Source organism: Diorhabda sublineata, chromosome 3 (assembly GCF_026230105.1).
Source record: "Diorhabda sublineata isolate icDioSubl1.1 chromosome 3, icDioSubl1.1, whole genome shotgun sequence".
In the NCBI taxonomy this organism is placed as follows: domain Eukaryota; kingdom Metazoa; phylum Arthropoda; class Insecta; order Coleoptera; family Chrysomelidae; genus Diorhabda; species Diorhabda sublineata.
In genome coordinates, this window is record NC_079476.1 from 20,162,472 (window position 1) to 20,189,096 (window position 26,625).

General features: G+C 31.3%; 4 protein-coding genes across 4 annotated transcripts in view; all 4 read right to left on the reverse strand.

The window, feature by feature from the left end:
- The window catches only part of LOC130442057 (sensory neuron membrane protein 2-like), a 43,748-nt gene extending 43,542 nt beyond the window's left edge, over positions 1 to 206 (reverse strand). The window contains exon 1 of the mRNA XM_056776033.1: positions 131 to 206. The gene's annotated coding sequence lies outside the window, so the exon portion shown is untranslated. The remainder of the gene's footprint in view (positions 1 to 130) is intronic.
- A 2,092-nt stretch (positions 207 to 2,298) lies between these two features.
- Positions 2,299 to 4,478, reverse strand: LOC130441695 (lysozyme C, milk isozyme-like). The gene is made up of 2 exons (XM_056775477.1): positions 4,238 to 4,478; positions 2,299 to 2,500 (listed from the first exon to the last, which is right to left on the reverse strand). Exons 1-2 carry the CDS (start codon positions 4,465 to 4,467, stop codon positions 2,299 to 2,301), a joined length of 432 nt encoding a protein of 143 aa, XP_056631455.1. The 5' UTR covers positions 4,468 to 4,478.
- A 2,081-nt stretch (positions 4,479 to 6,559) lies between these two features.
- Positions 6,560 to 26,125, reverse strand: LOC130442058 (sensory neuron membrane protein 2-like). Its single transcript, XM_056776034.1, has 9 exons — positions 25,866 to 26,125; positions 23,370 to 23,527; positions 21,521 to 21,665; positions 19,133 to 19,402; positions 18,762 to 18,976; positions 18,033 to 18,223; positions 9,701 to 9,819; positions 7,174 to 7,299; positions 6,560 to 6,974 (listed from the first exon to the last, which is right to left on the reverse strand). Exons 1-9 carry the CDS (start codon positions 26,001 to 26,003, stop codon positions 6,819 to 6,821), a joined length of 1,518 nt encoding a protein of 505 aa, XP_056632012.1. The 5' UTR covers positions 26,004 to 26,125; the 3' UTR covers positions 6,560 to 6,818.
- Positions 9,756 to 12,170, reverse strand: LOC130442056 (uncharacterized). Its single transcript, XM_056776031.1, has one exon. It carries the CDS (start codon positions 12,166 to 12,168, stop codon positions 9,886 to 9,888), a length of 2,283 nt encoding a protein of 760 aa, XP_056632009.1. The 5' UTR covers positions 12,169 to 12,170; the 3' UTR covers positions 9,756 to 9,885.
- Positions 26,126 to 26,625: the final 500 nt, after the last annotated feature.

The window sequence follows — 26,625 nt, forward strand, 5'->3', positions numbered from 1 at the left end:
TTGGATGAAAAAAATGTTATATTTCTGTAATAATCCTTTTACCTAAAAATTAATACAACAATGAATTTACATTTTTCCGATATTTCTACATTTTCATTTTTAAAAACGATTTGAAACTTGGTATACGTACCTCTATATTGAATTTATAACGCCGATCTAAAATTTTCAAATATATTCACGCTGTCACCAAGTACTGTCAACTAATCATAGTTTTTTTCAAATTGGTAGTTTTTGACAAACTTATCGCATGGTTAGAGTTAAAATTGATAAGACTAAAACTAATTTTCTCACCACAAATTGTTAATTAGGAAAATGCTATTTTTACATATTTGTAAACTGCAGTACTTTCAAAAAGGTAAGTTTATATTGTGTATGGATTTTGCAGTCAAGATTTATGGATATATAACAAAACAAGTACACATAAACTGATTTTGTTTATGGTAACATTTACAAATCTTTGTGAATATATATAATACACACCTTTTATTTCACTTGTAATGTGAAATTCATTGATTATTATTTAACACAGTCTAATTACCCCCTTCCACTTAACAATTAACGAAAAAAAAAATATCAAAAGTTTATAACCTCAATGGAAAAACGATTTGCCGATTTGGTGTCGAATCAGGGCCTTTCCGGTCGATAGCACATCTCTCAACACTCCCATGTTGGCTATCATATTGACTACCATTGTTTTATGGGCGAAATGGCGAGTTGTTTTTCCCAAATATAGACGAATATTTTTCAACCACAATATTATATGCTTCTTCTACTCATTATGTTGCCCTGTTTTACAAGTTTTGAAGATCGTACTCTACAGGGTTGCGCATTACATGGCCAAAGTATTCTATTTAACATTTAACATACGATCATGAATCTCGATGTTTGTATCGACCAAATTATTTTATAAAATGTTTCTAACACGTGTATCATAAGGCTTATAGTTCTAAAGTCACCGCATTTTGTTGCTTTATGATTTTTTTCATGAGCTTTATTTTGCCAAGTCATTAGTAGTTTCATACTATTTTTACTTGACAGCTTAAGTGATACTAAGTGCACTCCATCTACTCCTACTGCTTGCAGACCAACAACAGATATGCGCTTCTTAAGTTTGAAGAGTCGTAATTGATTTCATAACGTTCTATTTCTGCGCACTCATGTGCATAACATCTGCCCTGGCTTCTCTGATTGTTTACTTATCAATCTCTGAATTCTCTTGTATTCTTATCATCTTATTACCTTTTACTTTTCATTTCTCATTATAGAAAGTATTTCGTCTGCTATTATCTTTTTTTGTGTATCTCTCAGCTTCTTTATCTTTTACTTCATGAACATATGATTTTTTATGTATTTGGTAACATTCTGCCGTATTTCTTTGTTTTTAATTTTCTCTTTGTCAAGTTTTGTAGTCTTGGCTTGGTTTGTTTTTACTCGTCTCAATTGTACATTCATGTTAGCTAACAGTGAGTCGTAGGTAGGTACGTCTGCACCAGGATAGACTAGACCAGAATAGTTTTTAACTGACAGTATTGCGTTTATGAATGTAAAGTTGATACAAATATCATCTTCAACATCATGGTCCTGAGTTGGTGCATGATTATCCGCAATTCTATGTCATTTACAGTCTGTGTAATATTTGAAGATAGTATAATTGCTACTCATTTTTTATATCGAATATTCACAAGAAAAGAATCTTTTATTACTTTGTATTATCTCAATTTACCCGGAGTTCGGCTATCTTATTTCGATAATTTCTAATGTACTGACATTAAGTATATTCATTTCTCTTATCATATTGTTTATCTTACCACTACAAAAAATACTTTTAATATTCTTTAGCTGACCGAGAGATCTCTTGCACTCCTGCCTTATTCAAGGAGCGCCTGTACTCGAGAGCGTTGTATTCATCAGCCATCAACATGGGTTCCTGAAGAGAAATAAAGTTGATGGTTTCTCCTTGTCTTTCTCATCATTATGCCTTCGATCCCTGTTCGATTTATCCTCTTCTAGGATAAGTTCTTCAACACTTACATGGTAAACCAAGTGTGATAGCTTATACTGCGTTGAGGTGTGAATCAGGATTATTCCTTCATCAAGTTTGAGTCCCTAAGACATTACTCAAATATTTCTGTTATAACGTCTTCATAAAGAAACAATAATAAGCCTTTAAAAAAGCTGTGAAGATCAGCAGATTGCTTAATATGTGACAATAATCGTGGTAAAAATTTATTTACATACCTGTGTATAAAGAAATGAGGAACAAACTTATGAATTATTTTAATATTATGTGATTCCGTCTTACAATCCACAATTGCTGATGTAATCGTTGGTATCTTTATTACAATATGCATCATAGGTGGTCCAAGCCTTGAAGCCGTTTCCTTCCCTTTTTTGGAAGTCTCCGAAAATAGTCTTGACGCAACTTACATCGTCGTCAATATTGTCATCCCTGAAGCTAGAGCAGGGTTTATTGCATCCCTTGTTTGGGGCTTGGTCACACCTACATATCGAATGATGAGTGCAATTAATAAAATTAACATCGAAACGTAGAAATCTCTATTAATAATAAATGGTCGTTAATAATTTAAATATACTTTTCATATGAAAATAAACTGAATATTAGTAAATATGTAGTCAGAAGTTATATTTTATCAAGGAAATGATCCAATGCAAGGGAATGAATGGAACAAAATGTCGATCATTCTGATTATCACGCAAAACTGGCACTAGATCCTAGCAAAGTGAAGCTGGTTAAATAAAATCAGAATCATTTGATTTAAAGTTCTAAAAGAATATTAGTAGGTATTATGTGGCAAGTAAAACATCTGTATTGTATTTCAGAAAAGAGATAATCTATTCTAGTGCAATCCATCTATTTGAGAAACTGAATGGCTATAATTCAGGTCATAAATTATACTTATATGAAATAATTACGATTATTGCTAGCGGAATCTCTAACATATTCTATTTTCGGCTGATTAACATCTACTATTACTATTGAAGTGAATGTTTAGGCTGGTATAATAAATAGCAAAATAAATGTACAATATTTTATGAAGGAATAACTTACTTGTGCTTTTAATTGATTGATTTTCTAATTCTTTTAAGTCGACAGACATTAATAGAAATTATTATCGTTTCAACAAGATAGAACAAACAGTAGTAGTACGGATTTATCTGTATTTTGATCTAATTTTTGACTTCCAGACAACTGAGGTATGTGCAAATTACATCTATTTCAGACGTATATTATTATTACATATGAATAGTGTGTTCAATTAGCTGCAGATTTATGTGGTACGGTATTTATATAATATTCCTAAAACTGTGTGGGCTAAAGTAGTTAGTTATATAGTCACTCTGGGTAATGACGCCATTTAAAGAGGGGGTAATGCCCCGAATTATTATGCCATCTCTCTCCTCACATATCCCATCGACTGCAGCCACTCGATGTATCTGTTGAAGAGTGTCTTCAACAGGAAGTGTGACAAATGCATGCGGGCAAACGTGTTCAAAAAGATAACTCCTTATGATATAGCTGGTATTTTTAGTGCTGCTTATATGAGAAAGGAGTTTCTGGATTTTAAAGTACCTGAATATTCCCAATCAATAAAGACAAGTTTACGGAAGAGGTTTTTTATCAGATTAAGGAGCAACACAAGCATTAGCTGAAGATCAAGACGAAGAAGACAATCTTAGCAACCAAATGTCTGGTTTGGTCTCCAGCTTAAATAGTCTGAAGTTCCAACTGAAGACCTTGGTGTAGTATATAGCGAAGAGCCTGGTGTCCCTGGTTGCTTTGGATGTTATCTGCAAATAAACCAGAAGGTGGAGAGAATCTTCGAAGTATTTTAGACAAAATATCTCCAGTACCTAAAGCAGCATTAGAGAAAGTGAGAGAAAATTCAAAGCGTAAAGGCCATAGCTGTATTTTGACCTCAAATTCCGTCAAAAAAATATTTAAAGATAAAGAACTAAAAAGAAAAAAAAAATGTCAAAAAAGATATAGGTGCCAGAAAAGCAGCAAAGAAACTTTTACAAAAGACGTCTCAAAATACCAAGTCAAAGTCCTCTTGTAAAAACACTAAAGTAAAAGTGACTAAAAATTAAAAAAAGACTGGGGCCTACCTAAAACAAAACAGAAAATCTTATAATAGAAGGATCAAATTTGATTCCTCATGAGATGACGATATGGATTCATCTAACTTTGATGACCTATTATAAGAGATTTACTCACCAGTATATTTGAGAAATCTGGAAAAGTCCATTGTCATGCGATGCTGTATTTTCTGCTGCTGTATTATAATTAGACTCGTGCTCCACAATGCAAATCCATGTAGATATTTGGTCTTTTGGAAACTGGTACTTGTTTAGTAATTCTTTAGCCAATGTGCATTTATCGTAAATACGACAATATACAAAAGATATATTCAAAATAAAAATGAGATAGAATTTGTAAAAAATCATTACGAGTATTCTGATTGGCTGAAAGGAAAAATAAGTTTAATTATTTTAGTCCCAACTTATATACATTTGTACGATTTGAGTAGAATATGAAGGCGAAGTAAAACAATTAAATTCTGCATAATTGAATCAAATATCTGGAATTATTCATTTTTATTCAAATGAAAAGAAATTAATATTCATGGAAATAACTTCAACGTATGACTTAATTAGCAAAATACTTGTCTGAATTGGGAATTCCAAATTAAATGATAACAATTGCAGGTCTTCTAAGCTATGTATTGTTTTATTTTTATTTTATGATTAACGAGTACTTATAGAGAACTTATAGAGCGTATTATAGACCACCAGATACTTGTAATCTTTTTTATTCCGCGGAGTTTTATATCATTCGTAAGTCGACATTAATCACGGCATTAAATTTATTACCGGAAAATATATGATACGGCATATGAATTTTGAACTGGAAAAAGGGATTATTAATAACTATAAATAAATACCACCCTCGTATATTTAAGAAACTAATTCCTAGATTTTTGTTTTGATTATTATGGAGATATTATACGTACAGTAAACTTCACCTGGATAATAACCTCCATTATACGCTGTGTTTTGATTGAATAATTTAACTAAAATCAATTCACACCTGAAACAAGAGAACAATAAAAACAATGGACTGAAAAGGGAGAATCGGCTCCAAAGTAAGTAAAGATGATGGCGTTTAACTTTTGGGATGCGCGTGGATTAATTTCTATGACTATCTTGAAAAGCGAAAAACTATCAACGGCGAGTATTATGCGAACTTATTGCAACGTTTGAGCGAATAAAATCAAGCCAAAACGGCCACATTTGGCTAAGAAAAAAACGTTGTTTTATCAAGACAATGCGCCAGCTTAGACTTCCGTTATCGAAATGGCCAAAATTAATTAATTAAAGTTTGAATTGCTACCTCACGCACTCTATTCGCCAGATTTAGCCCCCTTGGATAATTTTCTGTTCCCAAACTTGAAAAAATTACTCGGTTTACAAAGATTTTCTCACAATGATGTCGTGATGTCTGCAGTTAATGACTATTTTGATGAGCTTGACGATTCTTATTATAAAAAGCGTATAAAACTCATTGAACATCGCTGGGAAAAGGGTATCGAACTAAATGAAGATTACGATGAAAAATAAATATGATTTTTTCCAAAATTTTTGTTGGGTCAGGTACTTATCATCCTCGTAAGGTTGAAAATATACTACCTACTTACAGAAAACTGAGAACATAAAATGTCAAATGCAGTTCTTAAATCAAATAATATTCGCGTCTTAATACCGCATGACGATAATGCATCCTCAGAAAGTGCAAAATGATTGCTTTTTACATAAAAATATTGTAAGAAACATTGAACATTCTTCTTTTTGGCCATGTTTGATTTTGGAATAAAATTATATCTGTTTAAACACTTGTTATTATATATATCTTAAAATATATAGCATCACCCTCTGACTATCTCCAAATATCTTAAAATTTTGTGATTGTGCTTTGTGAACAATGCACCCATGCAATAACAGCGTGCGGTTACAACCCAGCAATTTTTCCAAAAGGTAAACTAAGGCCTCTTAAGTTGTTGGGGAAATATGTCGAGTAACCGGTTAACATGTCAAATAACTGACGATAAAGATGAATTTGAACATACATTTGACACATTGGAAAACTTTATATGACATGTACGGTGGGTCTCCAATTCTCCAAATGTCAACGATGCTCGCTTTTATTTCTTTTTCAAACATAATCAATCGAAAAAACCCAAAGATAATTTTATAACTAAATATCAAAGTTTCGATTTATTGAACTTACCACTGTATAAAGCAAAAAATGCGCTAACGAGTGGGTAAGGTAGTTTTGAATAATACTGGATGTATGTATATGTATGACATATTTATTTTGTGTGAAAATAATGTTCAAATCGGATAATATTGCATGAAATTTGTATCAAATGGTAAACGTTCTTATGGTGATATGCACGTTGCGATCAATAGCTTTTGATGCAGCAACTATTTCAGATTCTGCTAAAAAAATTTGGATGGGTGTAATTATACTTAAAAAAACTTCCAACAAATTGTTTATTAATCATCAAAAGAAGTGTACAAACTCCATTTTTTGCATCTCTAAGAGAAATATTTGTATACTTTGTCACACATGTCCTCAACAATAGGACATTTAAACACGACTTAACCTATTGTTACTATAAACTATATAATAATATCAGACTTCGTAGATCAAATAAAATGGTGGTTTTTATATTTATTAGCTTAAATTGTGCATGTGTTTCCTAATTAACGAACGGTAAAGGTTCATTCTGAAAGGATCAAGGAGCCCGCTTATAGATTATCGCCAAGGCTGCTATTATAAGACATGCCGATCCAGATGTTATCACGATCCATTTGACGATATTGATTATATTCATGGTATGAAAAAGTTCAGATTTCATCATTTCAATGTACTGGTCTCCAATTAATAAAGTCTGAAAACAAATATTCACAATTATGTTTTATGATAATTTCAATATTTAAGAAAAGTTTTTTTTACATAACCATAACCTATAAATATGAATATCTTCTAATAAAACAAGCAATTGAAGTATTTATTGTCGGATTATGCAGACGGATATATTATATTTAAAAACAATAATTACTATTAAACTATTAAATTACATTACATACTTCTTCGACCCAAAACAAAGGCATCAATGCTCTGGAGACATTAGCCAAACTTTCCATACCTTCAATTGGTCTAAGGAACATGTTAAATTGTATCCTTTGAGCTGCATATAATGGATAACCACTGAGCTGTAAATCAAAAAGTATAAAATCAGTTAGGTACCAGTTTATTTGAATTGTTGACATTATTAGCTAAACGCTCATGACCAAATACATTGTGCTCAAAAATCATGCTTTATTAATTAAATATGAGGTTTTCAGAAGCTCCATTTTCCAAGGTATGGGTGAAATAAATTTTGATTGTGTTATGTTTTGTTTATAATGATTTGAACTTGGATGACATTTGCCACAAATAAAATTAAGAACTTTTTAAAAAAACTTGTTCGAATGACTTATGCCGCTTGGAGTTCATTTGGGTGATTTTAATGATCTCTGAATAAAACTTCTTTGATTGTAGTATATTTTATGAAATGGCGTATGAATGAAAGACGAATGTTCACTTAGAGAATTTCAGTAAACTTATTGTTCCTCATTCACGCTCTGTTGCATTTATAGCGTAACAACTTAGAACCATTGCATCATGATCTTGCGCCAAAGATAGAATTGTTATAATGCAGCGTCTAATGGACTAAATCTCATGGACATTTTCCTCTTTCAAATATTAAAGATTAGCATAAAAAGGTGATTAGCCACGAGTAAAAAGATGAAGAACGTATGGCTAAAATTCAGGGTCATACCAAAAAACTTATATCAGATTTACTTTGAAGCCACTGCTTTCTCAATTTCTATTTATCTAATATTTCTTATCCTATGAATTCTAATAAAACAGATCTTCTGTATTTGCACCTGATGGCATAACTGGGAACGTTGACAGTTTACACGTAATGCAAAATAATAATTTTTAGTATCAACCTTAAATTATTCTTATATTTTATTAATTTAAATGGTTATCACAACTTGCTATGTTACTGGGCATGGGCGTAGCCAAGGGGGGTTTAAGGGATTCAAAACCTTCCCAAAATAAGCAAAACATTAACTAATATTATACCGAAAAAATACGAGGAATGAAGAGAGTTAAATTATCACATTTGAATATATTTATATGTATAGTAGGACCAAACACCATCTTTTGACGAGAGGCAGACGCAATTGCAGCCGAATTAGTGGACATTGCGTACAGTACCGCCGTCTCTAGTCGAGTAGCCGAACTATTTTGTAATGTGTGGAAACTTTGAGAATTGAAGAGAATTAAGTGTATCGTGTAAGTGAGTAATTTTAGTAATCATTATTACTGTCGAAAAATGGAGGGGCAAAAGAGGAAGGGTGATACACATAAAGGTATGAAAGGATTACATAAAATAATCTGATGAAAATTACTGTTTTATTGTCTTCTTTCGATCTTGTGTTGAATTAAAAACAAGGACTAGTGAACATCTGGACATAAAAAATATTTCCAGAAAAATCCAGAAATCCTAGACGCTGTAAAATCTTTTGTGACTACTATTAGTAAAGATATTAGTTATTACCAAAGTAAATGATAGGTTTGTTCCAACCTGCTTGTTTGGCCCATTCTTGGAAGCGTTTATAGATATTTTCTGCGAAATCTCCGGCTATGCACGGTTCTTGTAACAGTAACAATACTTGCTATCAACCAAGTATCGAAAACAGCGTCCTGGAAACGCTTCATAAACAATACCTAATTCGGTTGGAACACAAAATCATCACTGTACCAAGGACGGTTTTTTGATATAATTGAAAACTTAACATCGTGTCATGAGGGAGCAACTTCTCCACCTTCAACACCACGAGAAACTGTATTCGCCATAACTTTTAATAAAAACGAGCGTCACACTCTGAATAGTATATTGTTAGTTTGCCTTATCATATCTCAAAAAAATTTTGGGAATTAGTGTCAACATATATTAAAAAAACTATGGATGCGAAAATACGAAAATTCTACCTTGCTAGTGAAGCATATTTTAGAGAGCTACACAGTTTTTCGCTTTTTTTCAATATCTACATTGATATAATGTAATTTTTCACATAATAACTTTGTACAAGTTATAAGAAATTTTACGAAGCAGCAAATGGGCTAGAGTCAAAATATACTAATTAAGAACCTGTGCGTCAAGAAAAAATGAATTACAAGTCACAAAAATACCATAAATAATGCCATCCAGGCGAATCCTTTAATATTAAGTGTGTAAACGACAATCAGTTATCTTAAAACGTAAGATTAACAATAGTTCAAAATATGGTTCTAATATATTCAAATATTATGTAAAAAATTGCTACTTTCATTACTTTGAGACCTCGATGTTTAGAAAACGTTTGAAGGTGAAGAAGATTACCTTAGGCGGTACATGTACATTCTAATTGTGATAGTTCGAAATATATTTAAGCAAAATTATTTCTTTTTTCATTGAAAATATTTCATGAATATAATTAATAGTCACGTTCATGTCAAGTTAAGAGAAAACGTTCTAGAAATTACAATTTTGTTGCTTCGACTATGAGTATAATTACTTACCGGTTCTAATATAAGAGAAGTTTCGTGCTTGGATTTATCCGGGTCCATACCTTGAACACTTGTTTGGTATTCTTTGTTTCCATACAATAAATGTGGAAAGGACACCATAACAGGACCACCTTTAAAAAATGCACTAAAGTTTTTTAACTTACAAAATTATTTATACACTATTTTAAAACCAAGTTTTATATAGATTGTATTAATCTGAAGCCCGATTTCGTTCTTGAAAATGAATAACCCGGAAAACTAAGTTCGAAATGTTTTTCTTTTCTTTTCACAGTCTTACTCTCACGTGCTTGGTCACTATTAATATATCTATTTGCAGAAGGAGCAATAGTTGTGGTACTTCCCAGTCCAGGACCTGGTAAAGGATTCGGGCTTGTAGAATAAACGGAAGTTGAGACAGGGCCGTTGGTAGAGCTTGGCCATAAAGTGAAAATAGCTCCTGGTAGATTGTTCCAATTAAAAGGTCTGACAGTTGTAGGTCGAGGTGGGGGTCTGGGAGTACCTGTAGGACGGGAAGGGCCTAAAGGTCTTGGAGGAACTGGAGGTCTAGGTGGTCCATTGCTTCCTGGAAGCTTAGGAGGTAGTCCTGCCGGTCTAGGAGGTGGACCAACTGGTCTGGGAGGTCTTTGTTTTTCGGATGGTCCATTCGATTCTGTATCTATAGGCTTCCTAGCAAACGTAGGTCTACCCTTTGGTCTACTGCGCCCCGTTGTTTCCAGGCTTAGTTGTCTAGATCTCGGTACAAGAGATTTTTTATTATCCAAAAATATAGGTACATTGAAATCGTCATATTTTGTATCGGAAAAACTTGCAGTCTGCAAAAAAACTGTGGGAATTGTTGATGATTTGCTCAGTGGATCAATAGAACTGAGAAGGTGATTTTGAGATAGCTGAACATCAATTCTTTTGGTTGATGAATCTTCGATGCTATTTTCCAATATATCTGAAGAGGGGAAAAATGAGTTCCGAGCTGAAGTTGTTGGGAAAAATGTTTTATAATTTTTAGAATCACTAGATTTCTGTAATGTGTTATAACCCAGATTCGTTACACTGGGCTCTTCGCTGTATGAGTTTTTTTCATTATAAGAGGAATCGATATCAATTCTATTGTTTCCTTCCAAATATACACAATCACTGATATACTGCTCGGTATTTCCTCTGCAATAAGGCGAGTATACTGCCCAAGCGTTGAAACCGTCTCCGGAAATACCAACATGTTCTTGATAAATTATTTGTGCACATGCAATGTCATCAGTTATATCACCATCTCTGAAATCTTCACATTTAGCGTAACATCCTGATCCTTTCCCAAATCGAGAACACCAATATTTTTCAGATATTTGAAATATTCCATGATCTCCGTCACCTAGAGCTGATGTGTTTAAATTAGATTCGTGTTGAGCAATACATACCCATTTAGAAATTTGGTTTTCCGGTATTTTGTGCACGAGTCTTAGTTCCTGTGCTAATTCACAACGCTGATACACTTTATTATATTCTACAGGTCGAAGTAAGGTCATTTGTTTACTTTGTTTATTCGTTTGTATAATATTATCAATTTCTGGACAACCTCCTATATATTTATCATTATTTCCATTACAGAATTGAGAATAAACAGTCCATGCGTTGAATCCGTTTCCTGAAATTGCTCTGTGTTCGTTAAAAATAGTTCGTGCGCATACAAAATCATCTGTTATATCATTATCTATAAACTGAGAACATTTAGCATTACATCCTCCTCCTTTTTGAGATATGGAACACCAAAAACTTGCGGATATTTGAAATAAACCATAGTCACCAGCTTCATTAACTGCTGAAGTGTTGAAGCTTGATTCGTGTTGAGCTATACAAATCCATGTGGCTAATTCATCCATTCGTACTTTATGAATCTCTTTCAATTCAGTAGCTAGGCTACATCTATCGTATATTTTTAGAACAGCCTTTGGTAAAGGTGGAAAATGATATCCATCATTATCAAGCTCTCCATTCTCTGATATAGCGGCAACCTGCGAAGCGTTTACTTCATGACCTTGGCATCCTTCTATGTATCGGCTAGTATCACCTTTACAATAATATCTATAGACAGTCCAGGCGCTGAAACCATTTCCTGAAATTTTCGAATGTTCCTTATATATTTTTTTGACACATTTTACATCATCACTAATATCGTCATCTCTAAAAGAAGCACAATTGGCATTACAAGCATGACCTTTATGTTCGGACGAGCACCAGTAAAGTTGTGAGATCTGAAACAAACCATGATCTCCGCTACCATGGTTCATTGCAGACGTATTAAAAAGAGACTCATGTTGCACTATGCAAATCCACGTTGATATTTGTTCATTAGAAAACCCGTATTTGTATTGCAGATCTTTAGCAAGATCGCACCTATCGTATATTTTCGCTTTAGCGACATCGATGAATACTAACTGTAGTACCGCTATGAATAACGTGAAAAACATTATTAACTGAATGCGAATGACATGAATCTTTAAATTTATACTATTCTTTTCACTATATAACTGGTTTTCGTAGACTTTATGACGGGGCTTCAGCATAACATCAGTTTTAACCTCTCGGCGAGAACCGGGACAAGTCGATATTGTTAATTCGGATCGTTTTTTTTTATTTGAAAAATTTATATAAATGTGTGAAGTCTAATTAGCATAAATTAAAAATTTTGTGGTGTGACATTTCATATGTTTACTGGTTTTATTAGAAACTAAAATACTTCTCAAAAAATATTAATTAGTCATGCGTATATTTATTTTAATTGGAATTTGAGATTGCTAATAATATAGAAATAAAAAAAATCATATAAGGCTTTCTTTATTTCAAACTTCATATACGAGACCATTTTGGCAATTTTTTCTCTGTTTACTTACATTGTGTATTTTTGTCTTTATTTATTTCAATGTAAAAGGAGTGAAACGAAAATAATGAATGCTCATCAAAAGGCTTTTTTAATATTTTCTCAGCAAAAAAGAGCTCAATCATTTCATTCTTGATATTATTTCAAATTTTTATTCTAGTTTTTGTTTATAATCCTATATTTAAAGTCGACTTTGAAACTGGAAATGGAAGATGGCGAAGAAACTCTTTCAAACCAACTGAATATAAATATTCCATTTTTTAGTTATGCAGATGTATTCATTACTATTTCACAAAAACACGAAATTAATCTGATACCACACTATAAAAATATTAACAATAACATGGTATACTAAACCATATTGGTCCGCAAAATATTCAAACTCTAATTCGACTAATCCCATCTCTCAAAAAAGGACAGTGATTACTAGTTTTACCGATAAAATCCTGGGTCTAAATTGTCTACAAACATTAAGAGAAAATTCTTATCCCGAAAAACTGATAAATAACATATCATAGGTATAACAGAATAAAGACAGTAGTAAATTCGACCAGATATCATGTACATTTTAGGGTGCTATTTTGAAACCAAAAATCCTAATTAACCTAACCTAAAACTGTTAAGAGCTCTAATGATGATTACGATTTTCCAAGAATTTTATTTTTACGTTGCCGTTATACGTAAATATTCACAGTCGTTTATCAAATATTTAAAAATCTAATTTAGAGATATTTTTAGGTATATTGTTGTATAAAAATGTAAATCACAGTGTGACGATTTAGTGGAGAGGTTTATTGGTGGGAAAATTTAGTTTAAAGAAGGTAATTGAAATCATTAGGTTTTAGTTTACCTCTCTGAAGACGATAACTTGGTTATCGAAACGCGCGTCAGACAATGTAATTGTGAGTGTTGATGTAAACAGTGTGTTCAGTATGAATATCACCAACGGTTTCATAAATTCCAGCTTAATACCTGTACTGTTTCATAAAACAGTTGGAAAATATTTACTTATCTATAAGCTTAATCGTCTTCATGTTTCAAATTGCTACTTCCTACAAATAATAGTCCTATCTATTACATATTTCATATCCTTTTCAAGAATTGAAAAGCTTAACGATATTAATTGCATTGAATACAATTAAAAAGTAAAATAATTATTATGGAAATTCTAGTTGACTACATGATTTTATCTTTTCATTTTAACGGTAAATTGTGTCTTCTGAGATGCTTAATCCACTTGTAGAATTATCATACTAATATTCTTATAGAGTATCAAGTCAATTGAACTACTAAAATACTGAGACGCTTTCATCGGAGATTATTATTTGAAAATTACATTCAGCTTATTAACTATTTTAGGAGATGTGTGTGTTTGAGCACACGTGACACAATTTTGGAAGTATTTTCAATATCTATTCTATCTCTCAATTTCACTAGATTATTTTCTATGACTTTTTTCGGGATATTTTAATATTTTCTGGTGCAGCCGCCCAGATCGTTGAGCAGTATCGGTGCAAGTACGGCCCATAAAATTTTGTAGAATACTGAATAAAACTTTCCAAACCAAACTTTGGCTTTACTATATTTATACGGTTTTCAGTTATTTTCATTGCTTAAAAAATTCAGAGATTCAGAAAAAAATCTAGACTAAACTTTATAAGGCATTGAGCTCGAAGTTTGACTGTTGTCGTTTGAAAGAAAATATTTAGAAGGAAAATATGAAAATGAGATTTGTATTGACCTCAGTCAGCGAGTAAGGCCCATTTAATACTATAAAAAACTAACAATAATACTGAAAATGTTATTCAGATCGGGGTGTGGTTCATTGAAGGATGATATCTTATATCAACCCAAAAGTTCACTTATAATAAATGTGATATTTTTGAAAACCATCGTATACTGTTCTAATTAATGATAGGAATAATTGTTATTAAGTAGTTTGATTTTATATGAATGAAATTCCTCTAGCTCACTAAGTTACTTCAAAAGATTATTTATTCACTTCATTAACAATAACTACGTTGTAGGTTTATTCCTATATTTCAAAATATTTTCCATAATTGATCTCTTTGATGGTTTAAAATTCACAAAAGTTTTATTTTCATTCTATACACCATAGACTGGGTAATATGATGCGTCTTATATCTCCTACGAATATTCTACTCTATTCTACTCTATTCTACTCTAATTATTATACGAATTTTTTCGGTCTTAGAAAGACTTATTAAGAAAAATTCAAATTATGATTAAGAAATCATGTTATAAATTGAAATAAATTCCAAGTTTAATCAAGTGTAAAAGAATATAAGTCAATTTTTAAGAAGATACCACTAAATCATAACTAGGGTTATTCAGAAGTTGTCGTTTAATGATAAATAAATGATAAACAAACACGCTTTCAAAACACATAAAAATAAAAAGTTTTTAAAATAAGCTTAAACAATTATAATGAATGAGAAATGAAATAAGTGTTATGATATTGATATGCTTTGAAAGCATAATAAAATTTAAAGAGTCAAGTTCTAAGGTAATACTTATGCAGATAGTATCGTAAATCTCCAACAGAGGGCAGTGATAATTTCTAAAAAAAATCCGGAAGTGTGAACGGGATTTGAACCCACGACCGGCGAATCCGGAAGTTGACGCCTCAGTCCGCTCGGTCAACGGACGCAATTGAAGTAGTGGGATATACTAACAGTAATAAACCACAAAGGAGAGTTACAAACAAGCCCACAGATTTGTGAAGCGTGTTAAAAATTTGATTAATCTCATGATTTTCCCTCGCATTCACCCGTACCTTCCCTTGCATTTTGAAATGCAGCTATTATTAACATCACATATTTTTTGAAATATGCTTTTATCGGCATTTGAGTTATTACCAATTGTACTCTTTAAATATTTGGATATTACAATCGATAAATTGAATATATTATAGAAATTGGAAAAATGATATCACGACATTAAATCATTTGATTAATGAAACTTAAATGCTAATGGATAAAGAAAACAACACTTGTTTAAAGTAAAAAGTATAACCTCCCCACTTCTCATTCATCATAATAATAATGCATCTGACCTTCAACTATTGATAAATAATTTTCTAAAATATCTTCACGACGCAATAATTATTCTACAAATGTGGTAAAGCAAATAAATGGTAAGATATAAGGTGGTCAAACCAGAAGTAGATAGCTAATATTAGCATAAATATAGTTGGTTTGAATAATTCAATGCCTCCTAGATTTTATTTTACATATCAATAGTGCAGTTTACCTTCAACTATCGACCAGAAGTTCATCTCCAATTACTTGACAACTTAACAATTATTTTCAAAGCAAGTGAATGAATAAATTAAAATTAACGCAGTAGGTACTATAAATTTTGTATTTGCACCATTTGGATAATGTATAGATTTAAAATAATAAAAATGGAGTTATTTGGAGAATCTTGCAAATATTTATTTCAATTAAAGTTTTTGTAATGATACAAAATTTGGCGAAGCTTGGAAATTATAAAAATTTATAAAATATTACATAGAGTATCTTCAGTTTACAAAGAATACTAATGCTTAGGACCTCTTAGACCTATAGAAATCCCTGGTATTCATCCTAGTGAGCTTGTTATTAAGTTTTGGTTGATTGCTTGAAGTATGTTTTCCCATTCCAAAATAACAACATACTTTAATTCTCACGAGTTGATAACACCGGGTAAAAATGCCTAACAATCTTTTTAGAACATCTCAAAGTCAGGAATTCGCGATTTCTTCTATAAATGCTGTAAACGGCATTTTCAGTTATATTTTCTACAGAGAATTCTGAATTAATTTACCGCAGCGAATAGAAACTAGCTTTGTGCTTGCCTTAAAACATTTACACCTCCATTTTGTGACTTCCCAAAATGGCTTCTTCATTCTAGTTTTCTTGTGTTCACTTTATATTTAGATTTTATTTAATTTGTGTCTATATACAGTTATTTGTATGTTTATTTCTTAGTTTTTCACAAGCTTTTGTCTACCAATTGTGAAAATATTTTTGAGAATAAAAGATTTATCTTGCTCTAAAAAGCTAAGGCTTAAATAAATGTCGTATATACACAGTATTAGAACAGTTGAAAAGTGACAAAAATAAATACTTAATAGAAATTTTGAAATTTTCTAGAATAATGAAAATTACTCAGAAAAAACAAGTGATGCTTTAATTTTGAACAAGAGTTTTTTATCTTATGCATAAGGCGCCTGAACGCAAAATAAACAACTTCACTATTATCTCAAACCCTTAATATAAAAAAATCTCACATTCTTGTAATTTAAGAAATGTGGTAGGGGCCCGCTATTGGGATGTCGAAGCTTAGAGAAGAATCCACCAAAACCACTAAAATATCAGTATATCTCAACAATTTGATCTGGCGGAACAAACACATTCAAGAATTGGATCTACACCGGCAAAGACAAGGATACTTCTGTAGACGAAAGAGAAGAGATTGCTAACTAGAATCACTGAGATGAAGAAAAAAGAGAAAACGAACATCTAGGATGGGTAACCTATGGATATTGAATGGAAAAATCAAATTAAATAGGCACATCAACTTTAAAAGTTGTTCGTGTAATATCCTTTGAGTCGCAGAGGTAAATTGTAGAATAAAAACAAAGAAACGGGAGAAACTAATATGGCTCAAACAAAATAAAATATTGATTTGTCGACATTTATTTGCTTCGTTTTCCAGTCTAAAAGAAAATAAGTCGCGAGGTTATTTTCACATCATTTGCCTGCACAGATTTAGTGAATAAAATTCGTTTCATACTTTTTTGAGGGAAATTAGAGCAGTTACGAAATGGATGTCGAGCGTCTTTGACCCGAAAAGGATACCCTTCAAATAAATAACTTCAAAGGATTTTTGAACTTGCCGTGAATAAAAAATTTCATCCACATTTCATAGGATATGATTTATTACAGAATATCACCAACATTTTTCACCTATTCTACACCGTTAACAATTTGGTTCAACGTGAAAATTACCAGGTTATTGAATATTTTAGTGTTTGATGGTTGATAGGCACGAGTTTCCATGCCATTGAAATGAACATAAAATTTTTCATTTAATATGCCAACTCCGTTATCTAAACTTCTAAAATATTTCTTAAAATGGTTTCTTCTTTAGACCACTTATGCTCTACTTAAATTTCGTAACTTGAACTGACTAATACTTTCAACGGGATTTACATTTTTATTCTAGAACAATCACTCAAATTTGTCGAAAATGATTTTCACTACAAACACAGAATATTTTTCACATTCACTCAAATGATCTAGACAGACACATAGTTGCGAATGTCTTTCACTTTAGAGTTAACAGCAAAGCAAATAACTGCTAAGCCAAAAACTTTATCTAGAAATTCAGAAAAACATATTAAATATATGCCGAATGTAAATCAAATTTGAAAGTTGTTGTCATTACCTGTACAGGGACTTAGATCCGTTATCCCATCTTTAGCACAGCCTAATTTGGTATCAAACGTCCGAGTTTTATTTTGACAAAAGCAAGAGTTTTCTTTATTGGAGGTGCTGAATGTATCATTTTTAGCAACAAATTTCAATCCATTGAGGGTTTTCACTGTTTCCTCGGAGGAATATTCCAAAGCAACTGTTCTAAAAGAAAAATAGGCAATTGGGGACAGAACTTTTTTCTGTTAATAAGTAGTACAAATGATTTACTATATCGTTCAATGATAAGTGTTGTGCCTAGCATATACTGCAAAAGATGTGAGTGACGATGAAATTTTATAAAATTTGGTTCAGTCTAAACCGAGATATTGAATAAGTGATTCTAGATTTGTTGTAGTTTAAAAATTGATTGAATAGTATGCATCAAAGCAATGGCAGATTTTGTTATCTACAGGGATGAATAAAAAAGCTTGAAAAGTAAGCTTTTATTCGGAACATGCTTTGGAGTGAATCTTTCAGAGACGAGAATTTCTACAAACATTCAGATATTGCCTCATTTCTTCTAAACATTTCGTTTTTCAATCAGCCCTTGAACCATCTGCGAATATTTTTTCAATAATTTTCATTGCCGTCGTTTCCATAATACCTGTATGTGCGACGTTGAGTATTGATATAGAAATCAAAATACGAGTACATTTATAGAGAATGTTTGAAGAAATAAAATTAAGAGAGAACTATTTACCTACAAATATCTTCTGCAAAAGATTCAAAAATCATATCTGGTTTCACATCTACGGGAAAAACAGTTGTCACACCCCTTATTTTATTACATATAGATTTATCTCCCGACCATGTGCTAATATATTCTTTTCCATTATATAAATGTAATCTTCCAGCTTCTTCTCTAGTTTTCTGGCCGGATTTAACAGTGAATCTACCTGAATGTGTGTTGTTTTTCTGAAAACTCTCGCATATTACTTATGCGTATCGAAATGATATTATATTAAATTATTTGGGAGAAATGGAAAAATTGTAATCAAACAGAAGAACTCCATTTCCACAATGAGTCAAATACAACAATTAAACATAAAAATTTCATACATAATTACTTACGTAATGCATATTAGAGAATAAAACCGTTTTATTTTCCAATCTTAAAGTCTTAGACTCATGCAATTTTCCTATAACTTGTCTACAAAACATCGAACCAGCAAAACCGGCATTGGCTCCTTCATTTTCACAGAACTTCAGTCCTTCAAATAAATAATCCTTAACTTTTACTTTGATAAACAAACCGTCATTTTCTCCAAATATCTTTGGAAGCTCACTTTCTATCAAACCAAAAGCGTCCGGTTGAGTTTCTTCTATTTTCAACATAATACTCTAAAAATAGACAAATAATTCTTCCCAAACATTGAACAAACCCCTCAGTCATAGCGGCTGAAGTACTGTAGCTAATTAGAGGGCAGGCAAAGACAAAATAGATCTATTAATAGGGCACGCGGAAATCAATTATCACAGATACAACACATTACACAGGTTCACTAATCCGAACCATATTTGTTATTGTTTCAAAGCTAACAACGAAAGATTCTCCAATTCATAAAATTCAACATTTTTTGTCTATGCGTTATTATATATATAACACCAAAAAATCGGTCCAAATTTTGTTTTTTTTCTTTTTACGCTGAACCTATGCAAGACTCTGAATATGACGTTTAAAAAACAATAAATTGTTTATAATTTTTTTTGCCCTTTTTTTAAACACTTTTTTGGGGTAAAAAAAATTCAAAAAACTGAGATGAGGGATTTTTAGTTGAACTCTTCTTCTTTCCAACGCGACTTTCCAAATGATGATAGGACCATCTGGTGAGCAAGAATAGCCCTTTGAAAAAAAGGGCCTCCTATGGTTTAATTGCCATTTTGCAAAAACTATCGGTGCTATAGGGCCCATCTTAAGAGCATTGATCAAGTACATCGAGATTTTGGTTTTCAGTGAATAAGAAACCTTTATATTTAAAATTGAACAATTTAAAAAATTAAAAATTTTCTCATTTCGGTTAAATTATCTAAGCAACAAATTATCAAAATGTAATTTATAAAAGCTTATTCTGAAGATTTTTCAATTCTCTATGATATTGCCCATAGTATCAAAGACGAGTTTTGCATAGATTCAGCGCAAAACGCAAAAAACAACATTTGTAACCGTTTTTTTGGTGTTTAAAAAAATAACGCATAGACAAAAAATGTTGAATTTTATGCACATAACTTTTATTTGACCCCTAGAACATGTTGGCTTTGTTTTTTTCTACTATTAATTTTGTCACATAATTTCGTAAATCTCCTAGCCTAGTATGGGTATCGTGTAGACTAATGATTTATGGCTGCTAATTTCATCTTCGTATAATCTAAAGGAATATTAAGAAATATCCGTAGTTAGTCCTTTGCGAGTGAAAGGGGTGGGCTGAGGAAATTTTATCCGAGTAATCACTCGAATTTCGTTGCATGAATTTAGAAATAGAAAAACTAATAATGCTTCCGAATAATTTTACATCATAAATGTAGCAAAAGCAAGATTTTCTATCAGGTATCATCAAGTTATAACCAATGCTCAAGTATCATTTTTTCTTACACGTCAATAACAACTAAACATAATAATTCATCTCCTTTCTTTTGAAGCAATAAAATTCATTCAAAAATAACAAAATTGAAATAACATGAAGTATCAGTTTTTTAAAGCAATCTTGAGATAATCACAAGAGTTGCACAAAGCCTCTTATCAATTATAGCAGTTGTAGAAAAATCAAATAAGAAATGGTTTACCTTAACAGATTATTTCGGACTTTACTGAGTTTATTCTAGAAGATACTTTTAGAGTTTCAATAAGTCGAAACGGCAATCCTCAATACAAAGGTATTGGCAAGAAATTTTGACAAGACTACTAACAACAAATAGATACGAACGGGAAACACTGCCTCACAATTGCCTTTATCCATGGAAATGCTTCAGATCACGTGCAGTCACCAATGGTAATTTTCAAATTAAAAAGTATTCCTAGCATTTCCTATTATACCAGAATGAGAAATTGAAAGATTAGAAAGCTGTTCAATGTTAAGAAAAACATTTTATGATTTCATCACAAATATCTTTTGAAAATATCTGGTTTTATAAAAATTCCTCGGTCTGTCATCCTTTTGATTGCAGATCGCTCATTACAAAGGACCCACGATATAAGTGCTTAGATTTTGTGCAGCAAATGTTATCATACAAGCCTTTTACCCAAAATTATTTCAGACTGTATATGTAGTTGTATTTCGGTCGTTGAAAAAAATTCACTGCCGCCTTCTTTCAGAAAAAGTACTGGTCAACTCAAATTCAAGTGAAAATTGGGATTATTATTAGGATAGAATAATAATAATAATATCTGATTATGAAGTAGTTAATAATAAAAGCACCAACCAAAGCACCACTTTCCAGAATTCACATTTTATTCTTACTTACATAAAACATACTATTGAAAATCGTTACTTTAGTCTCATCCGAATACAATCCTGAAGCGTCTTTGTCAAATTCATACCTGGTATACAAATTATAAGATATATCATCGGGTGTAGACCAATCTATTTCTTGCTTCCACTTAAATAATCTGAAATAGAATGGTTATTTATGTCACAAGTGTGTAAAGTAGCCTTTTTTCAACGAATTGTGAATATTATCAATCAAATGAGTCGAAAAAGGCCTTTACACACTAATTGCATACAATATTTTTTCTACAAGCGATAATTTTATCTCAATACAGATGTTTTATGATAATTTCCTAGTGCATAAAGTGTGTTTCTTTACTATGTATATACCAGAAAAAAGTTTGTTCACTATCAACGGTCTTCTACACAAATTGAGAATATTAAATTATTAAAAGATACCGGAATATTATTACTGTTACTCATGATGTGCTAAAGACTAGACATCCCTAAAATCTTATAATGAAACACGTGGACGATAGTAGTTTTTTATTATACAATGGGAAAAAGCTCCCGTTTGTGATAGATAATTTTTCTATTGTGATGGGAAAAACGATGATTTAATATTGAAAAATTAGATTACTACAATATTCAAGTCAAAAAATCATAGATGTGGAATTTGAATTTTGAAATTAGTAGCTATGTTGTACTTGTAGTTACCATTAGACCTGCTTTGCTGAGAGAACTTTTAAAGTAATCAAATAGCTGTCAATTAAATTTTATGATTTGATTCAAAAATTGCGAACTCAGTGGATAATTGTTGAATAAGGTATTATGTATAAATTCATTCCATCAAAATAAGTTATATAATAGCAAATGCTATTAACTAATGTAGTTTGATCACTGAAGATTTATAATAACTTTTTTGTGAATTATCACATCCTTGACATTTCCACTATAAATAAATAAGTAGTAGATAACGATAAATTTTATTCACTTTTCACCTTTGCGGTATTTTTAAGACTTTAAATTTACATATGGTGATGATCACCTCACTAACATTTCAGTAATATACATAAATTTATATAAATTTACAGATTTTCTTCAACCATTTAAGTATATTCTGAATAAATATATTTTCTTGGACTAAAAGGATAATAAAATATTGTATAACGTTTCCCTCCTCACTGGCAACATTGACAGAAGAATGCATGAAAAAATACATTTTTTTATAACTTTCTATTCTAACTATTCAATCAAATGATGACTCTAGTTCAGACGATTCTGACTACCATTATTATTTATAAAGTTACTTTGGAATTGAAATGTTTTTTTCTTTTGTTTTATTTGCAAAGAATTTATTTTACTTTATGGTTTTTGCTTTGAATTTTCGTTTTCCAGAAAAAAAAATGAATGGGTTACAAAAACGATTCAGTCACGTCTGATACCCTGTTTAAACCAAACTCCCTTACATTTTACATCAGTAAATTTTACGCGTATATTCACATTTTATAATTTATTATTATTTATTTTCATTTGCAATAAAAAAATTATACATTTTGAACCTTTTGAAAATCTTTAAACTGAAGAAAAGATAACATAATCACTAGAAACCCATCTTCCTCTGCTAATTCCAGAAAGGAAAAAAAGATTAGTTGGATGAATACGTTCCTCGTTGAAGATAACTCGCGGGTGATTAGATATTTATAAAAGTATATTTTTATAAATACTGAAATATTGCTTCGCACTGTTGGTATATAGCATCAAAATAAAAATAATTCCGACCAGTTAATTTAAAATATTTCACTTAAAATAACCATTTCGTGGTCATTGATTAGGAGATACATTATATTATACTAGTCAGATTACGGATCATCTCATAAACTTACTTGTATACAAACGGTCCCACCTCCTCTACCAACGGTTTCTCTCCTTCTAAAATTTCCTCTGGGTTTTTAACATCGTATATATAAACTTTGAAAGTGAACGGAAAAGGTGTTTTCACAAAAATATTCCATTGTTCTGTATTTTCTTTCAAAACTTTTGTCTAAAAAAACGGAAAAGCAACTTACTATGCAGAATTTCCAGAAATTCAATGCAAAAAACTACGTTCCTGACGAAGAGGTCAAAATATGTTCGGAAAATTTAGAATCACTTTAGCGTTTGATTAGAAAACTTTTTAACATAAAAACAAATGTAATTTGTAAACTATATTGGAATACTATTATTCAGGAAGACACAATCATGGATTGTTTTATCAAAATGTGTGGAAAGAGACGCCTCCGTAATGAAAAATTTCATTGAGTTTCACCACTTTACTTTGAGGTGATTTATACACGATACCTATTCCATACGATTCATAAATTCTTACTAAAATGTAAAAATATTTGTTCTCGTTAATAGAGATCGCCTCCATTGCATATAAAAATAAATAATTTCTAAATGCGCTTAATACAAAAGATGGATTTTTTGTAGGTAGTTAGCATAGGTACGAATAAATTCAAACATAAATGCATTTGTCAAAAATAATAATGCTAAGGCACTAAATTATCAAGATTTAGTTAAACACAATATGATCTTTTATATGAATGATCATAATTAAATCAGGGTGTGAAGCTATATCCCAAGGATGGTGCCAGAAGTCCCTTTTCCAACAAAGGAAGCACAAAAAATTCGGGAAAAATATATTTATATTTCAGCGTAATCTCCTTTTACCTCTTTACACTTTTCGCAGTGATATTTAATAAGTTCGATAATCTTTTTATAATAAGAATCTTCAACTTCTCAAAATAGCCATTAACTGCCGACATCACCACTTCTCTGTTGAAAAATCTTTGATCACCGAGCTATTTTCTTAGTTCTGGGAATAGAAAACAATCCGATACGGATAAATCTGGCGAAAGGTAGCAATTCAAACTTTAATTCATTAATTTTGGCCATTGCAATAAAAGATGTGTGAGCTGGTGCATGATCTTGATGAAACAATACTTTCTTCTTAGCCAAATGCGGTCATTTTTTCGTGATTTCTTCGCTCAAACATTGCAATAAGTTCGCATAATACTCGACGTTGATAGTTTTTTCCTTTTTCATAACCTTGCCTTCAAATGGAACGGTCTTTGCCTTCTTTGAAGCTGGTTCTCCCTTTTCAGTCTATTGTTTTGATTGTTCTCTTGTTTCTGATGTGAAGTGATGGACCTACGTTTCATCCATGGTTATTCGCCTTTATTGTTGAGAAACATTGCTAAAAGCTCGATGGAAACATCACGACGCTTTTTTTGTTCTATTGTTAGCAAACGCGGCACCCATCTTGCGCACAGCTTTCTCAAGTCTAAATTTTCAGTTAATATGCTATGTACTGCACTATTTGAAATGCTTACTATGTCTGCTAGCTCGCACACTTTTAGTCAACGATCATCCAGTACCCTTTTGTGGATTTACTTTTCAGGAGTCCTCACCTGCCAGACAGGTACTAAACAACGTGGCGTCTAAACTTAAAACAAATGCAGTTTAGATTATGTACTTTCTAATACAGTGGTAGTTTTCAAGCAACTACCGCTATCTCTATTTAAGGGATAATTTTGGTCACTTCAATATAATAGAACTAAAGTTCCAGCAAGAAATTTTTACCGTGGAGGTACAATTGAATGGGACCTGAAAATGATAATTTGAAAATCATCTATCCAAGCTATCTTCAATCATCTTCGATAAGATTGGTAATAATGCAATAGGACAATTGTTACTAGTGGAAGGGAAAGGCCCCTTTTCAAATGATTCCTTGATTAGAGAACATAAAACGTCAATCATCACTTCTGGAAAATTTAAAAATAACTTAGCTGATAATCTAACGATCCCGCAGGAAGTATTGTTTTGAATGCTGAGTATAGTTTGGTCTAGCTCAAATCTATCTACAAGTCTGAGAAAGAGTCTGTCATTGATTCTTCTAGAAGAAACGAGGAGATATTTTAGAACTAATATTCTTACTAACATTCACGAAATAATTGTTAAGTTCGACTGGGTCGAGGTCAATGGTGTTTGATGAATGCGTTTTGTTCCTCAAATCATTGATAAGTTCATTTGGAGAAATTTTTAGAATGTTTTTTTTTGTTCAAGGTGAGTAGCAATAGTTTTTAAATTTTTGAATAAAATAGTCTTTAACTCTATAAGAATCCACGTTTCAACAAAGTGATTTAGCCGATTCTTGATGTTCTAAACTCTAGACTCAACAAATAAAATAGTTTCAATGAAATGAATTTTAATCTAAAAGGCTAAATCTAGGGAAATATCAAGTGAATTCGTTAACAAATATATGAGGTAACAAATTTAGCAAAAATATTTCGTAAAAAAATAATTGTGACATTGAATTATTGACCATTCTTTAGTCTTACCTCCCAAAGTTTCATATTTATACCATCTGGTACGACTTTAAATCCAACGAAAGCTCCTCCAAAAACTAATATACTACCAACAACACCCAAAACTATTAAAATTTTGTTGGAAACATTAAAATCTATAGAATTAACCATTTCGAATATATTTTAACCTAATTTGCATGTATTGAATCTACTAGTTACTTCAATTGTTGCAAATACTTAACTCATGGACATTGTCATTATAATAGTCATTTTGAGCGGTACCAAAGCACAATATAATTTATTTTGTAAAGGTTTATAAATGATTCGAAACAATGGGTATCATAAAATCTTTATACGTATCAACTATAAGTACAAATTATTAAATATTATTACTGATTTCATTACCGATAACTTAATGTTTTTATACATTTGTAATTTATTGAACCAGTAAAATTAACATAGATTAGTAAATTTCCATGGAGGTAATCGAAGTCACCTTTACATAGGATATGATTGAATACATATGTAAGCACTTAACTTATTAATAATTTCAAAATTGCCCGAAAGTCTGTAAATAAAATTATCACCGTTCAATCTGATAAAGTCACTGAGAACAGGGAATTAATTTTGGATTGACCTTGGTCAAATGCAGAGAAATATCGCCTCCAGGATCATTAAAAAGTTAGTGAAAATGAAATCTCATCATCCCCTTTATTTATATGGTTATTATCTATTACTACTACAAATTAACACGTATCAAAAATGTACTCCACGTTCCACTTGGCAGACACCT

Coding starts and splice junctions, on each gene's coding strand:
- LOC130441695 (XM_056775477.1), bottom strand. CDS start 4,467: ATGATTTTTTACAAATTCTATCTCATTTTTATTTTGAATATATCTTTT. Junction 2,501..4,237: donor CAGATTTCTCAAATATACTG/GTGAGTAAATCT, acceptor TTCGATATGTAG/GTGTGACCAAGCCCCAAACA.
- LOC130442056 (XM_056776031.1), bottom strand. CDS start 12,168: ATGTTTTTCACGTTATTCATAGCGGTACTACAGTTAGTATTCATCGAT.
- LOC130442058 (XM_056776034.1), bottom strand. CDS start 26,003: ATGGTTAATTCTATAGATTTTAATGTTTCCAACAAAATTTTAATAGTT. Junction 23,528..25,865: donor TAAATATGAAACTTTGGGAG/GTAAGACTAAAG, acceptor CCGTTTTTTTAG/ACAAAAGTTTTGAAAGAAAA. Junction 6,975..7,173: donor CTTTGTTTTGGGTCGAAGAA/GTATGTAATGTA, acceptor ATTTGTTTTCAG/ACTTTATTAATTGGAGACCA.